The 16,734-nt window shown below is 45.1% G+C and overlaps 1 protein-coding gene across 1 annotated transcript; it reads right to left on the bottom strand.

Moving 5' to 3' along the window:
* Positions 1-4,982: 4,982 nt before the first annotated feature.
* Positions 4,983-15,958, bottom strand: LOC123061253 (protein ALTERED PHOSPHATE STARVATION RESPONSE 1). The gene is made up of 4 exons (XM_044484260.1): positions 14,547-15,958; positions 13,749-13,927; positions 12,784-13,007; positions 4,983-6,038 (listed from the first exon to the last, which is right to left on the bottom strand). The coding sequence occupies exons 1-4, from the start codon at positions 15,769-15,771 to the stop codon at positions 5,231-5,233; spliced, it is 2,436 nt and encodes an 811-aa protein (XP_044340195.1). The 5' UTR covers positions 15,772-15,958; the 3' UTR covers positions 4,983-5,230.
* Between the last annotated feature and the right edge of the window lie 776 nt (positions 15,959-16,734).

The raw sequence follows: 16,734 nt of genomic DNA, 5'->3' as shown, positions 1-16,734 counted from the left end.
CTGTCGGTCTGCTCGTTCCTCCTATCTTAGATAATAAAGTTCAGGTTACCCACCAATTCACATATCGTCGCCCCACTCCCCTAAGTTTTTAGATGAGGCTTGTGGTGTCCCTCCTCGCCAGATCCACATCCCCTGCTCCAGAATGTCGCAGCCTAAGCTCGACCACATATCTCGGGGAGCTCGACGAGCATTCGGCCAAGAAGAGGTTTATCATGGCCTCTCCGGCGGACGTTGGCAAGGTGGCCATTATTCACCTCGACTTGTCGATCCCGGAGCAACACCTCATCGCGGAAGCCGGTGAAGACGTTGACTATGTTGCCATGTCGAAGGCTTCACGTCAGCGGGCTAGCGTATTACTTTATCACGGGAAAGCTGGCTATGACATTAAGCTCGTCGATAGCGATGGCTTCAAGCAGGCCATGTCACAAGTAAAGTGGTCCATCCCCAACCCCTCTGGTTCAACCGTAGTCGATCTCTTTGACGGCCCTGCCGATGATCTCCTCCGCCACGCGGTCAAGGATTTGTGATCCTTGTACGCCATCAAGCCAATTTTGTCATTTCTGAAGGACATGTTCTACGGCGGTGGCTTGGGATCCTCAATTGCCAAGTCAGATCTCCTCGACCACGACCACGAGGAGGGCACCCACAAAGGTTCTTCCAAGGTGAAACAGCCCATTTGTGACATCAGAGAGCGCACCATGGGTCAGTGCTCTTCCAACTGGAAGGATCCGTCCATGACATGTGAGGCAACATCTTATCAGCAAATATTACCTTTTCTAGCTTGCCAACCCGTACCCTTTGTTGTTGTAGCTTTTGCCATGTGTTTTTTTAACTATGACGTGTTTAATTATTTCAGTTATGCAAAAATGTTATGTTCAATAGGGTTATGTGATGTTTAAGTATGAATTGTCCACTTCAGTTTCACGAATGGCTATATTTGGTTGTTTATAGTGAGTAGATGCCTTCTTTGTCTGTATTTGGTTGTTAGGTTGGTTGTAGTGAGAATTTGTCCAGTTATCGAGCAGATGCCTTGTTTATCTGTATTTGGTTGTTAGGTTGGTTGCAGTGAGCATTTGTCCAGTTATCAAGCAGATGCTTCATTTATCTGTATTTGGTTGTTAGGTTGGTTGCGGTGAGCATTTGTCTAGTTTTCAAGCAGATGCCTTGTTCATATGTATTTGCTTGTTAAGTTGGTTGCAGTGAGCATTTGTCCAGTTTTCAAGCATATGCCCTGTTTACCTGTATTTGCTTGTTAGGTTGGTTGCAGTGAGACTCTGTCCAGTTTTTAATGGCTATATTTGGTTGTTATACTGATCATTTATGCCTTGTTTATTTCAGTCATTCACAATGTGATGTTAATTATGTGCAAGTCGGAATTGTGCCGCTCGACTGCATCAATACCAGTTTGAACGGCTATATTTGGTTCTAGTTATGCTTGGTGTAGTTAACACATGCCCTTTATTTCAGTTTTACACATTTATCCTATGTGATGTTTAAGCATGACCTACGTTCTATCCATTTTCAACAATACTAGTTTGAATTGCAATATTTAATGGTTGTTAAGCCTGTTGTAGGTAACATTCCCTTCCATTTTATATTTGCTTTAACGGCATGCTGAAACCAACATATTCAAGCTATCATTTGTAGATGATATTGTTTACCTTTGCTATATTTGTTTGATGTTAAGGTTGTTGTACTTATCACGCCTTTCCACTACTTATGCAGGACAACAACGGGAGTGGCCACCATTTTCCGCCGAGGTTAGTTTCATCCCTCGGCTTGTACTCCCCCGTCATTCCATAATGTAGTGCATATAGATCCAGGCCTGGACACTTGTTAGCTTCTAATATTGACTTATTGCTTGTAGGTACATATGCCCTTGCCAAGGATCCATGTATCGACCCTTTTTGTGTATGGGAAATGAGATATTCATGAACAAGCATCAAGTGAGGAAACTAATAAAGATTATTAGCAAAAAGATACAAACGGTGGCGAGAAAATTATTTATTTACACTCTATCCAACACAACAGTGAGCTGTAGGATGGTAACTACAAACTCTGCAACCTTCTCTTTTTACTACCCATAATGAGTTGTTAGACAACAATGTCTGAATCTTTTTCATTCGCAGTGGCTCCCGAAGCAGTTTGCTCAAGATTACCTCGCAAAGTAAATGATTGGTGGACATGGAATGAAGGTTAAAGTATTTCATCTAGACTACAATGAGCATCGAGAAGTCCTAATGAAGACAGTGAAGGATGGACGGGCAGCCATCACAAGGGGTTGGCCTAGAGTCGTGCATGCATTACGCATGGAGGAGGGCACAATATGGGCATTCTGCTTCGCCTTCTCCACCAACCAGAGTGTCTTTTGCCTCTCTCTTTATAGTCTTTAGTACCACTGTGGTTCATCATTCTTTACTTGGTGCTTCTGTAGTTCTTCAGTATATGTACCTATGCATCGAATTATGCATTGCGGATGAACCTATATTTCTAATAAACATGGTTCGATATGAAATGAGTGATTGCCTACTTTCGAATTCAAAATATGTGATTTTTAAATTTGGGATTAAATTAGGGATTAGTTAGGGATTACACTGCACACAGTTTGCAAAAGCGAAACATCTACGATAGACATGGAGATCAGACACGTGTCTCGGATCCATATGTGTGCGATCAATCTATACTGCACACACAATTAGCCAAGAAAAAGTGTGCGATTAACAACAGCATCGCACACGGTTCCTTCTTATTAAATGTTTGCAAAGTCACCTTATCACACACGCTTGGCAATCATGGACAGTTTATGATGTTGTGCGCATCGCAAACATTTGGTCATAGAAGAACGCGTGCGATAGGTCTTCATCTGACGCGGGTACGACGGTTGAATCGTGTGGGATGTATTCAAGCTTCGCATACAGTTTTATAGGGACAATTGTATGCGCTCTTACATTGAATCGCATGCAGTCGAGGAAAAGTGAATCTGTGTGATTGTCTGCTTATCGTACACATTCTATAATCGTGAACTGTTTGTGATGGGTCGCGCATCATAAACGTAGCACCACAGAATACCGACTGTGATGGCAATGCGAGCACAAACGAGTTGCAAGGATGAAGCGTTCCGGATATTCGAGATATCAGAAACAGATTTATAGGGACAACTGTATGCATCAAGGCTCCCTATCCCGACAGTTCTGGGTCGTATGGGAAGGACCCCCTATCGCACACACTCACTTGGCGACAGTTCAAAACATCGTTGCCAAAAGGGATTAAAAACCGTTTGTATAGCACCTCGTTGTACTAGTTTAGCAGATCGAAATCTATCTCGGGCCATGGGGGCAATTACAAGGCAGGTCGTTAACAGGCCAAAAGATAACTCGGGCCATAAATGCGTAGACATACTACATGGGCCTTTAACAGGCCGAAAGTGAGAACATGCCGGAATTGTGCCATCCAGAGCATGGACCGTTGAGGCCAAATGTCACGATGGGCCACAAATGACCCAAGTGTAGAGACAGTCGTTAAAAAGGGTGAAAGACACACCAGGCAGGAAATGACCCAGCTCTACAATGGGTCACTAATAGGCCGAAAGACACACCTTTCAGAAAACGGCCCAATTCCACCACAGGCCGCTAATAGGCCAAATACTCACTAGACCATAACTGGGCCTATATAGATAGCAAACTATTAACAGGCCGAAACTATTGATGGGACGCAATGATGTCGAATGGCCAACTGGCGGAATTGGCAACCTTTTTATGGGTCGTATGGGTTGTGGTTGTAAATAGGCCATCTGCAAACAGGCCTTAGTGAGCCAGGCCGCTAACTTTTGCCTAAATTTTGTGGGCCTCCAACTGGGCCAGCCTTCTTAACTAAAGGGGACACTGTTGGGTTGTGCCACGTGCCGTCGTTTCATTTGCATGTATCGTCCGTTGGATGGGCGACACCTATCGCAACGCCAAGCTGGCGCGTGGTTCCGTTGTCGAATGAGAATTTGACATGTGGAAAATCATCATTAATCGAGGCTGTTAACCGGTATCTGATCCAAAACTCGTGCCTGGTAGCTTAACAGCGAATCGTTATGATGGATGCCATGTGTCGGTTACCCTTGACGAAAACACTTCCATGACGCGGCATTTATCATTATAGAAGTAAACACTTCCTTAGTGATAAATGGATTGTTGCTTGGAACACTTTCACGATATGACTATCTTGATCCTGTCATAAAATCATCTCGTATGTAATGCGTGATAGAAAATGTAACCTACTGTGACAAATGTGTATCATCGCGGGTGTTTTTTTTTTAGTGCATAGAGCTTTTTTTTTTGCAGAAATAGTGCATAGAGCTTAGCTCATGTACGGAGTAGATCCATGAGTGGATTCAAGGCCTCTTAGGTGAACAACCATCTATGTTCATCAGGGCCTCTTCGGAGAACCATGGTAGAATCATCAAGCCCTCCTTGTTCTAAGACTTGGGGAAGAACCCTATCTTGTTCCATCTCACTCTTCAGATGATTTGAATTATGGATCTGTCTATCTTCAAATGATTTGAATTATGGATCTATCTATGTATGTCTCTATTTGTATCTATGTGTATTTATATGTGTGCTCCCCTTTATGGCTCCCCTCGTGTTCATCGTGTTTCTCCTCAAATCCATCTCTAATTCATGAAGATCGGGCCACGTAGGGTCTCTACCCAACATCATACTCCCTCGTCATATCAGGAAATAAAGCAAAGTTGAACAACATATACGTTCAACAATATTCCCCTAATAAAGCATCCGGCTCATCACCGAGACAAACAAGTTTATTATTCCTTTATCAAACAAGTTTATGATTCTTTAGCCTTGGTGACAATAATACAAGGCGAAACCATTTCCGGTCCTCAGTATGCCAGGTTTTACGTACACTGGTGTACTCAGGTCATCAAAGTTTCCACCCATGTCCAAAAAGTGCTTATGAAAATATGAGAACACACAAGGTGCTATCAAAGGGTAAGGGCTCGGATCAAAGAAGTGCAATTAAACCACTTCCCCAATGACCATATGATATGATAAATGATTGATGTTATCAGGGGATGATCTCAATTTTGCTGCTGACCTCCACAGTGCACTTGGAACATACATATTCAGAGCGGCCTAATGCCAGCAAACAACTACTCCCTACAACCAAAATAATATTTGCCTGCCTCTGGTGGCAGGTCAATTACAGTAACACTAACACGCACAAGCCATCAACCTTGAACCTCGTCTCTGAGCATTGGCAGCACTGCAGATTTTCTCAAGCTACTGTACATGTCATGGCAGAAGAACGAAAAGTCCGCCATGTTTCTGAAGAGCTCTGGCAGGTGCATCCGGAGGTTTGCCAGCGTCTTCTCCCTCACCTGCCTCGCAAGCCTAAGGTGGAGCTTCTCCTCTTCCTTCAGCCTGATTTCTACTTCCTCAATGGCTATTCTCCTCTCGTTGACATGATCTAGGCTTGGAGTATTGGCTGCTTCGGGGTTAGCTTCCTCACCCTGGGATGCCTTTCTTTCTGTGTACCTACGATGCCAGTCTTCAAACTGTGCCCTCTTACGGTCAAGATCCCTGCGAGTTTCGTCACACCTCCGCCTTAGGCTGACCTCCTCTTCCTGAAGCAGTACAATATTGCTTATGACTTCAGTAAAGCTTTTAATGGCAGTTTTGGCAAGTTCGACGGGAAGCCTCTCAAGCTGGTCGTGCCAGGCATATAGCAGATTTTTGATAGGTGGTTCCACCTGCCTTGGAGGGGAGGATACCTTCTCCTTCAGATTGCTCTCGATGGAGATGAGATTAAGCTTCAACCATGCATTGAGTGCTCTGATGTACCCTTTCTGATGCTCCATAAGTTTGTCAAACTGCATATGCCACTCCCTGACAATGTCACGTAGCTCACAGGTCTGCTTATAATGCAAATCAGTTGTCTCCCTTGGAACAGGCGGTACCTCAAAAGCTCTGATCCCCGATATGATCAAAAACTGGCTCTTGTGATGACGGTGCATAGAACTCCACATATTTGCCATGCTGCACAAGGCATTATATTGACTTGAAGAGAAATGCTAAACAAAGAAAGCTGGAAAGCTTAGATGCAAGAACAAGCACTGTATCACAAGAAAGGTATGATCTCATTTAATAAGAACAAATTATTAAAACATTACAAACTCCTTTATTACCCATGATGGCAATTCTTATTTTATCATGAATTTCACTATCTGTTATTGTACCTTGTCTCCAAAGAATAGCTGGCTACTTTTGAATTAGGGGAAAATAGATCTACCGACTAGTACAAATTTTCTCCTGCCTACACACACCTAGACAACTGAATCATGGAATTCTTACTAACTTCTCCAATCGTTGCAGAAAATATGGTCCGGCTGTCCTGGCAATGAATTGGATGCATTGACAGATATATTTGGAAAACAAGTGCTTAATAGCGAACCATGCCCAAAATTGAACAGTATATAGGTACGAAGACATATATATATATGGTGGATCTTCTGAAGATAACGACAAAAGCTTTCTTCCTCTTGATAGTTTGTTGGCCGTTTATAGGGGAAGGTTTTTTTCTCAGTTTTCCTTTGCATGTGAGAGGCGAGGGTAAACTTCTTTTGCCTTTTTGTGGTTTCTTCAGTGGTTCGTGTCAGATGTGGGAGGTACTTTCCTGGTGTGCCGCAAGTAAATGAAATGCTAAATAAATCAATGGTAACAAACAAATAGGTGGTGTTGAAGAATTCTTTTTTGTCGGATCCTAACAACGGTACTAGAACAAGTACGTTGATTTGTAGTTGTGAAAACGTCACAGCAGGTTACCTGTACCCAATGTGGGTAACAGGCCTAATTACTGCCTTGCTCTCTCTTTCTCTCTTTTCTTATATAATATGTGGTGAGTACAAAGGATTACAATATCAGGGGTACTCGGCGAGTTAGGGGAACTTGACAAGATGGAACTAGGTCTCGACGGGAAGCATTGAGATCTCCATGTGGTGTAAAGGTTCTAGGCAAGCCGAAAGGCATTGATCCCCTCTTCATGTGTCCCTCTGGCCCTTGTATAGCACAGGTAAGGATAACCCCACATCAAGCGTATAGGGGTAGGAGTCGGGCTCGTACTGGGTACCCTTTCCTTTGTGTTCTATAGGATTTCCTTCTATGTCATCTAGAAAGTTGCTTCCATGGACGGTGATGCGCCGTCTTGGGAGCGCTCGCCCGTAGCTGCCCATAGCTAGGCCTAGGGGGGTTCCATTGATATGGTGTTGACTCCGCCAGGCTTTGGATAATTTTACTTATCATCAACAAGCCCCCATCAGTATTCGGAATAGAATTTGGTCCACGAGTAAGGTTGATGTAGATACTTGCAGTCGTCTTGTCACCTCCTTGTTCGATCGAGGAGTCCTCTATAGTTTTCTTCATAATCCTTGTTGCGTGTTGGCAGTCGCACTTGATAGTTGTTGGGTGTTCATTCCCCTCCCCTTCTAGTTGTCATTAATGAGTAGTCGGCTTTGCTTTGCTTTGTCGAGAGTTGATTCTCTTTGTCACGGGCGCGTAGTCGATGTCAATTGCAATCGCGTCCTTTAACGACTGAGATTCCATCTTATGGCCACGTGTCGTGATGATAGGCTTTGGCGTGCCGGATCAGTGATAATTAGAAATGACAATGTAATGATGCTTGACAATGTGACGTTGTTGATTTGACACTTCCTCTGTCCTTGGGCCACAATCCGACAATCTCCAGGATTTTGAACGGAGTCGTGCCCCTGTTCCTGTGCCATGTTCTCTAGAGTTTTTTGTTTTTGTTGTAGAGATACGAAATTCTTCCTCCTTTCCTATCACTATGACCTTTTCGACTTCCCGTTTGCTCTTCTGCGAGCTTCTCCAATTGCGAACCTCGTTGGCCGTTACCTACGCTTGATGAGCCGGTGATGAGGGATCGATAAGGGATCTCCAGGACATGGAAAGCCTCCCATGTGATCTCATCTTCCATGCTCCTGCCTCTGGTTGAGTTGTCCATTGCCTTGTCCAAACGAGACGGTGGTGGTGGCGGATTCCTTACAATGCGGCATCAGTCTACCTATTTCCGTCTTCATGCGGGACTTACTTTTCTTCTATGGCATTGCTCTGGTGAGCTTGACGCCTGATTCCTTCTTGTATCATGCAGTATTTTGGGGCGCATTTATGCAATATTTTGTCTCCAAAAAATATTTTGGGGCGCTGCAGGATGTGGCGTTGTTTTCATGTCACATTTCTTCTATGGGATTGCTATGCTAAACCTGACGTCCGATTCCTTCTTGTATCATGCAGTCTTCACACATTTGTGCGATATTTGGGGCGCTGCCGGATGTGGCATTGTTTTTAAGTCACTTCTGCATGTCTTCCATAGATCAATGGTACTCTCTGGGCCTTTGTTGTTGTGTCGTTCGCCCTCGCAACAACTACAAGTCTCCACTCCTATTGGAGCCACGGGCGGTGCTAAGGCTGATTGTCGGTCATGTTGGATTTAAGTGGAGAGGACTTTCAGCGACCCTGCCTTCATTAACTTCTACACAGCAAGACTGAGCCTCTGGCAGATGGCAAGTTGTTGTCTCTTTGCAGCGACACCTACGAGCTTCATGGAGGTGGGGAGGTAAGATGACAAGCGCGAATTTGACCGATGACTTCACCCGTCGTCGCCAGTGCCCGCTGAGATCTCGTCCTCTTCCTTCCTGAGACTACCAAAATGGACAATAGAACGTATAGGAGCTCAATGGTGACTATCTAGTAACTTTCCATTTAATGTGTGTTCTTCACATTCTCTCTTCTTACTTTAATTTTCTTTGATTTTGCCTCCTAGATCCTTTCACCTCGGAGGATGAGGAGGTGAGCGACTGTCTTACTAATCTCTGTGGGAGATTCGTGGGAGTGGGCCTCCCCTAGTACGCCTAGGCCCTTGTCGATCGCTTACCACTCACCAGAGGAACCCGAGAATCGACTGTCGATATGTTACCATCTTTTAGTTTCATGAATCACTTTTCACTTTTCTTGGATCAAACTTGTCCTTATATTTTCCCCATTTTCCTTCTAGCATTGATACTAGATTGTGCATATCCTATCTCTCTGATCATTGTTCCTTTTTGCCCTAGTGAAGGTAGAGCACGGTCTCCCATAGATAGGGAGGTCGCATAGGGAGGTCGCGGGGCATCCTCCTGCAAAGCGACAAAAGAGGGTTACATGGCGGATAGTTATTGCCATGGAGGGTCCATCCCATGATTCACTAGTGCCCAACTGATGGCATTGTCTTCCTCTAGTCCGGGGTAATTGCTCTTAGAATCCCTTCATGTTCTTCCTTCCCTTTTCAGTAGTAGCATCGATGGTACAGTTGGGTTTTTTGGTTTAGCTATGTCCCCTTATGGAGAAGTATTTTAATGGATACATCATCCAACTCTCAATGTTATTGTTAAGAACACCATACATAATGAATAAGATATGACTAAGCTAGCCCTACATGATTACCTTGGGAATAAAGAAAATGTCCTAAGCGTGAGTGGCTTATAGTAGTTGCCATCATACCGTTGTGGGTTTAAACGGAATCGGTCTATGCCGTCACGAACATACACACGGATACATGGGTTTTACTCTCTCCCTTTTGTGCCATATCTTTGGGCAGGATGCGTTGTTGACCTTGTTGCTAATCTCGCTTGTAGGAGCAGTTTGTCCTCATGTTGAACTTGGTGAGTCTCTACTCTCATTTTGATTTTGTTCGTCCTCTTAGGCCCCACGGGAGTTGTGTTTGGGTACGTGATGTGATGCGGAGCATCCCATAGACATCACCATGCCAAGTGCCCCATCATCAAGAGACACATGCATCTCCCACATTATATATATAAAGGTGAATCTTCTCCTTTACGCGTATCTACTTCACTCTCCCGAGGATGGTATACTACTTGGCCTCCCTACCATTCGCACCTATAGGTTTGAACCGAATAACAAACGTGCAATGGAGGAGGTCGTGCACAAGCGAGCACCACACCATCCGCAAGGAAAGCATGGAAGCAAAGAAGGAAACGTGAAGACCCAAGGCCGGATTCCAAAAGCATCGACAGGAGTCACCACGAAGGTCAGCAACCTACGTTGCATGGATACTTGGATACGTATCGGATACGCGATACGGGGATACGCCCCATACGCCAATTTTCTAAAAACATGAATACGGGGATACGTTTATATATAGATGTTACATATATTAATTATTACAAATATGAAAAAAATAAGGAGGTTCTAGGTCAAAGCATGCCTCAATACGATTACCCCTTTCTTTTCTTGCACTTAGTACACTTCCATTAATTGGCAGTGAGGTTTGCCTAGGTTTGTTGTTCCAATCAGTGCATGATTCTCTCTTGCTCACCTTTCAATTGAACAAAAACATTGACATACATGTTTTCACATGAACTCATGCCCATGTTGGGAATCTTCAAAAGGTGTGCCTTTATGTTTTAGGGGATTTCACGTCGAACGAGGGGTTTCAGGTATCCAAAACGAATCGCAGAAGTATCTTAGGAGTATCAAACATTATTTTCTTTTTTATATCAAAATATCGAGAGATACTTACAGGATACGTATCGGGAAGTATCGGGGCAGTATCCGAGTATCGGGGCAATATCCGGCTGGATACGCGCACTTTCTGAAGTATCCGTGCAACGTAGTCAGTAGCCTCTGGACCCCCGTGCACACTTTGAGCTAAGGGGACTCCTTTTATCTAATGGCTCATCTTGGCTCATCTTTGAGCCAAGGGGACTCCAGGATGTTTCCTCCAATGAAACCGCACCTAAGTTTTTGCGATTTAATTTCACATGGCATGGCGTGAGGCATGGTGTCGTCATCTTTCCAAGTGAGGGCTTCTTTGCTTATTTATTCAACCATCCGATGAAAACAAATACTCTCTGGTACCATGGGTCCAGGTGCACTTGATTCTTCCTCGGGGATTGATAGTTGGATCACGCATGTCGTTATCAACTTATCATTGCCTTCTGAAGATGATTTCCTAGATCACCTCTTGCCTCCGTCAAGGTACGGTGTTGGTCTTTGTCGTGTTTTCTTTTTTTGGAGTTGCCTTTGTCGTTGCACTTGCTCCTGTCTGACCTCTTTCTTCCTTCTTGCACGACCTACTTCCTTCTGGCACGAATCCTTCAGCCACCATTCCATTGAAGCGTCCAAAACCGTGATCCTCCTCCGTTCAGCCATCCCCCAATGATTCCGCAGATCTCCTTGATGCAACGACAAGCTGCGATTCCATGATTATGCATTTGGTGGAACTTGCGCCATACTCAAAGGCTGCCTTCTCTCAACCTTCTGCACCATTTTGTTTCTCCATGCTAGTGCACTTTCTTTAGTGTTGGAATAGCCAACGGGACCCCTTGTGTTGAGCACTCTTTTCTCCATTGTTCTGGCATCCCACAAATGACCAATGAACTAATTACGTCTTCATACACATGTCGGGCAATGTTGTGCCATCAAGATGGTGTCTCCGAAGGCCATTCGCCTTGGCAATCGCCATCAATTTTGTAGAGGTCCTGCTTGCAAAGTTAGCGAGAAACCTTCTCTTCTTTTGCAGCAAAATTTACAGGACAAATTTCCAAACAGGTTCCTTGTCGCTTAGTTTCTCATTGAACAAGAAGGCGACAGGGAATCCGTCGTTCACCAAGCCCCCGAGCTTCTCTTCCTCGTTTGTCGGTAGTTGCCTGCCGATTGCGATGATTTGCTATCCGGTGATAAGGACGGAGCCATAGACCCAATGTGATATCGTCACACCAGCTGTCAAAGGATTTTCCATCAGATTCTAACGGCGGTACTAGAACTAGTACATGGATTTGTAGTCACGGGACCGTCACGATACAAGGGGACACGTGATTTACCCAGTTCAGGCCCCCTATGTTGGTAAAAGCTCCACTTCCTGCCTAGCCCTCTCTTTTTTTTTAAATATGTGGTCATAACAATGGATACAATATCAGGGGGTACTCGGCGAATTAGGGGAACCCAACAAGATCGAACTAGGTCTTGACGGTAATGTCGAGGTCTCTACGCGGTGTAAAGGTTATAGGCTATCTGAAAGGTGTGGATCCCCTCTTCATGTGTCCCTTTGGCCCTTATACAAGGCTGGTATGGAGAACTAATGTCAGTGCGTCAGGCATATAGGGGTAGGAGTCGGATCCATATCGGTACCCAATACATTGGAGCCTTTCCTTCATGTTCTATAGGATTTCCTTCTATGTCCTATGGAAAGTTTCCTCCATAGTCAGTGATGTGTCGTCTCGGGTGTGCTGGCCCACACCGGGGCCCAAGGGGGACCATTTAATACAGTGTTCACTAGGACAGGCCTTGGATAATTTTATTTATCGTTTTCAATTGCAAAATGCTATATATAAGCAAAAACTATGAAACTGTGGACTGAAGCGCGAATTTAACTGCCTGTTGAAACAGAAAGGTCAATCAAGGCTAGGAGAGTATTTATGTGGCAGCATATTCCCTTTACTTTACATTATTAGACTGTGGCAATGCATATTTTAGCCTTGTTAAATCGATCTCCACACAAATAGATATACCTATAGTTCATCATATTAGCAAGGACAATCAGGTAGCTTAGTCAGCAGATGGATAAAATTATGAGAAGGAGCCGCAAATAGACAAAGTATATATCATTGACACAATTAATTGCTCCTGAACGGTAGAAACCAAATTGGCATAAAATAGAAAATGACATAATTCATTTCCAAACAATTTTCATAAGTCAAAGAATGCTCACCCATCGACAAGGTCCACTAACTTCGGGTATAGCTGTTTATCACGTAGACGATTTATTTCTGAAACTGTTGAATCCATGGATTGCATATCCACTATGTACCTTGTGTGCAAGTGGCTAACGGCAGCCTTTGTCTTCTCAAGGGTTTCAAGTTTAACACCACGTTTCTTTTGTTTATGCAGTAGATCAACCTTCTTTTGATAATCAATTTTCATAAGTTCCCCTGCCTGGTTTGGCACATTCATAAAGCAGATCAGGCAACAAAATCAGAGACTGAAACAACAAACATGACAAAAGAACAATTGCTGACGATTTCACATGGAAAGAGCACTAAAATAAACCACAGGTCAAGAATGTGAACGAGACAGTTTGGTCTACACTCATTGCTCCTACTAACAAGAATTGACTTATCACTGCATTTGTAATCCCCCCTAAATGCAAATCCATAGTCCTACATTACTACATTTCATCTTGAATCTACTTTCATAATACATGATGTTTGCAGCTTTACAACAACATATTTTAGTAGCAATTAGCAATCAAAGTGGCTCATAGACCGGCCAACACCCGAACAGACTAAATTTGGATTTGGAGGGAGTATCTTCCGAATGATAGGATCTTTGGCAAGCAACCTGTATAAGAACGGTTAATTACACACCCTGATAAATGAAACATTTTAAAAAATATTGACCCTGATGCAACAGTAAGATATATAGTGCAACACAAAAAACAAAAGGTAGCAAAACTGGTGTTTGAGATAACAAAATTTATGTTCCACGGTTAAAAATTTGGCTAACAGTAAGATTTAGCTGCAGAGGTGTTCACTGTTCACTACAGGTTTCAAAATATCACCATATAGCGGCTAGGACAAATGCACTGATATTCTAACAACGAAATGGGACATGGATAAACCAAAAAAAAAGTATCCTAGCAAAGCTATTCCAAGAAAGTACTTTAATAGACATTACCTTCACTTCATCATACAATTTTTTCTCCCAGGCAAGCATCCGGTCGAGAACTGTGGCATGAGTTTCGAATCGTTCATCAATCTCGAAATTAACACCTAAATCCTCTTGGTCCGGTAAATTCTTGAAGGAGCGATTCCAAGTGATAACATGCATGATTTTCGTAGAATGATCAATATGTCCTGAAAAATATCCAAGGATCGTGAAGAAGAGTAAATTCAGTACCACACTGCACACACCGAAAAATTGAGAAGTTCAAACTTGGAATTCAGTAAAGCAGAAAACTAGCTGCTGGTGGACCACAGCCGATATTTCTAAGTTATCTGAAATGAAGCTAGAGACAAAACAAAAATGATGGTAACCTTACAATAAATTTAGCACCCAAGACAAGTACAAAAATAATCTCGCAGCTGTGTTTGTGAGCACCGAGTCAACAAAGCATTAAAACATGCAGTTTTCAAATTTGCAAAGGTGCTATGACAACAAAATAGAAGGGAAAATGACATCAAAGGGAAGTACACTATATACGCCCTAGTTTAGGAAATAGAGCTAGTCTGGGGTACTGGGTTGTTAAACTAATCTGGCACGGGGCAGAACTTTAGTTTCCACTTTTATCTATACCAAAAGAACATCGATTGATTCATAAATGTTAATTGCTTTCTTGTTTCCAAAACTAACGATCTGTGGCACGGTGATTGTCTGGCACAATGGGTGCGGACTGATTGCTCAGGATTCAAAACCAAGGATTACTGTGGGGACCTCCCCTACAGTTTCCATTTAAAAGAAACAATACACACTTGCCTCGACTGTCAGCATGGTTGGAGTGGTAATGCATCCGTGTGGCCTCAAGCTTTTTTGACACATCATGTGCACTCTCCGAAGACCTGAGAAAGTTATCATCAAGCTGAGCAATAATCTGCAGTAAGCTGGCAGACACCATCATAATCTTCCCTTTCCGGGTCTCAACTGAGCCCATGGACGAGGCATGCTGGTGGTGTACTTCTGGTTGCAGGCCAGGTGCCTTGGGTGGCTTCCTAACAATCGGCTTTGACGGGGGAAGGTTTGCCGCAAGCTCATCGATGGCCTCCGCCTTCTCCAGTGCTGTCTGTGGTGGCCGCTCCGCCCACTCCTCAGCACCACGTGATGGTTCAGATGCCTCACTAACAGCTGGATTCATCACTGGTGCCTTCACCTCGGGCACTGACTCCTTCTCCCGCCTATCCATCCAAGTATCATCAGTTTGCTGCTCCAGGGTGGGCGGTGGTGTGGGGGTTGGACCGAAGAAGTAGTCCCAGGTAGCCATTTGAGCCTCCGGCATGGGGGGCGGTGGTGTCGCAGACGCAGGCGTTATTGGGGATGGGTTTAGCTGCGGTGGTGGCGGTGGTGTCACTGGAGAAGACCCCATACTGTCCATCACCCCTCTCTTTGGCGGCTGCCCGTGCACCATATCATCCATGCTGAAATCGTCATGCTCGTGGTGATCGTCGTCGTCGTCATCATCGTCGTCGTCATCATCATCATCATCATCATCATCATCATCATCATCATCGCTGTCAGTTATGATATGACCACCGTCCTCCTCGCCATCCTCCTCCTCCTGGATAGCAGCACTAGCTGGGGCGCGGTTCTTGGTGGCAGCTCGGGGATCGGGCATGGGGATGTTGGGGGTTGACGAGGAGCGCTGGAGGCTACCATGAGGGAAGTCCATGAAGGGCGGGGGCGGGGGGGAGGGCGGGATGAGGACAGTAGTGGTGGTCGGGGGCGGAGGCGCAGAGGCCGAGGCTCCGGCTGCGGCCGCCGCAACGGCGGCCTGGTGGGAATGGGAGGCTATCATGCTGGGGTCGGGCGCCTCGCCATGGGCGAAGTCCGAGAGCGCGCCGCCGGTGCTCTTGAGGAGGACGGTGTAGGCCGAATGGGCGGCGGCGAAGGCGTTGCGCGCCTGGACAGCGTCAGCCATCAGCCGCTTCCGATCCCGGCAGCGGCACACCGCCTCCTCCTGGTCGATCTTGGACTGTGCGCACCCCATCGAGGCGGCGATGGGAATCCGGGGTTCTGGCGATCGATCCTCAGAGGGGATCTTTGGGGAGGCGACACGGCGGCGTGGGTGGCGGCGTGGCGAGGGGAGGGGGGGAGTGGTGAGGGCCGGTGGCAGCGGATCGGTGGTAAGCTGCTGGCCTAGTGCTGTAGAGTCTGGAAAGTGATGGAGTCTCTTGGCATTTTTTAAATTTTTTCATTTTATTGGCTGTTTTTATTCGCCCCAAACATCCGGACAGGCTGGCATCTCATACGAAGGAGAATATGCGACGCTGGGAAGCAACCCATGTTAGATCGATGGCAGGGGCCGCGCCAATCTTTTAAAGACGTTACGCTCTTGCGCACCCTGACCTTTTCCTCTTCTTTTTTCAGCCTCATTCACACAGCCGTCACCGTAGCTCCGCCACCATTGTTGCTCCGTCGTCAATCCTCACCCACAACATTGTCACTGGGGTCCCAACCCACAACTCCGCCGTCCATGTTGTCAAGTTCGCCGCCACCGGATGTCGCCCCGGTACATGCAACTCCTTCCGACATACACCTCGTGTTCTATGTGTTCGATGAAATGTCCAAGCAGTTTTTTATTCTTTTGATCATTTTTAGGTTACTGATGAACTTATCACTGAATGATGCATATGAAAACACGGACCTTGATGATTCATATACGGAGAGTTCATAAATTCACCGAAATCGGGCAATGAAGATGTTGAAATGATGATGAGCAACCAGAAGAATTGGAGAAGTAAGAGGAGCATGTACTGAACTTCAAGGGTTCGATAAAAGGGCATGAGAGCTCTTCCTCGGGATAGGTTTGCTGGCGCGAGGCTTCTCTACATCGACTACTTCAGATCGGACCGACCATACCATGAAGAATTTTTTTCTACGCCGCTTCGTGATGAGCAGAGATTTGTTCTTGCGCATAGTGAATGTTGTGGAGGAGGCTAATGACTACTTC

The sequence above is a fragment of the Triticum aestivum genome, chromosome 3A, assembly GCF_018294505.1.
Source record: "Triticum aestivum cultivar Chinese Spring chromosome 3A, IWGSC CS RefSeq v2.1, whole genome shotgun sequence".
Classification (NCBI taxonomy): domain Eukaryota; kingdom Viridiplantae; phylum Streptophyta; class Magnoliopsida; order Poales; family Poaceae; genus Triticum; species Triticum aestivum.
Note: the sequence above shows the minus strand (reverse complement) of the source record. Positions and strands in the feature narration are given on the sequence as shown.

Coding starts and splice junctions, on each gene's coding strand:
- LOC123061253 (XM_044484260.1), bottom strand. CDS start 15,771: ATGGGGTGCGCACAGTCCAAGATCGACCAGGAGGAGGCGGTGTGCCGC. Junction 13,928..14,546: donor CAACCATGCTGACAGTCGAG/GCAAGTGTGTAT, acceptor GATATTTTTCAG/GACATATTGATCATTCTACG. Junction 6,039..12,783: donor TTAGTGGACCTTGTCGATGG/GTGAGCATTCTT, acceptor TGCCTTGTGCAG/CATGGCAAATATGTGGAGTT.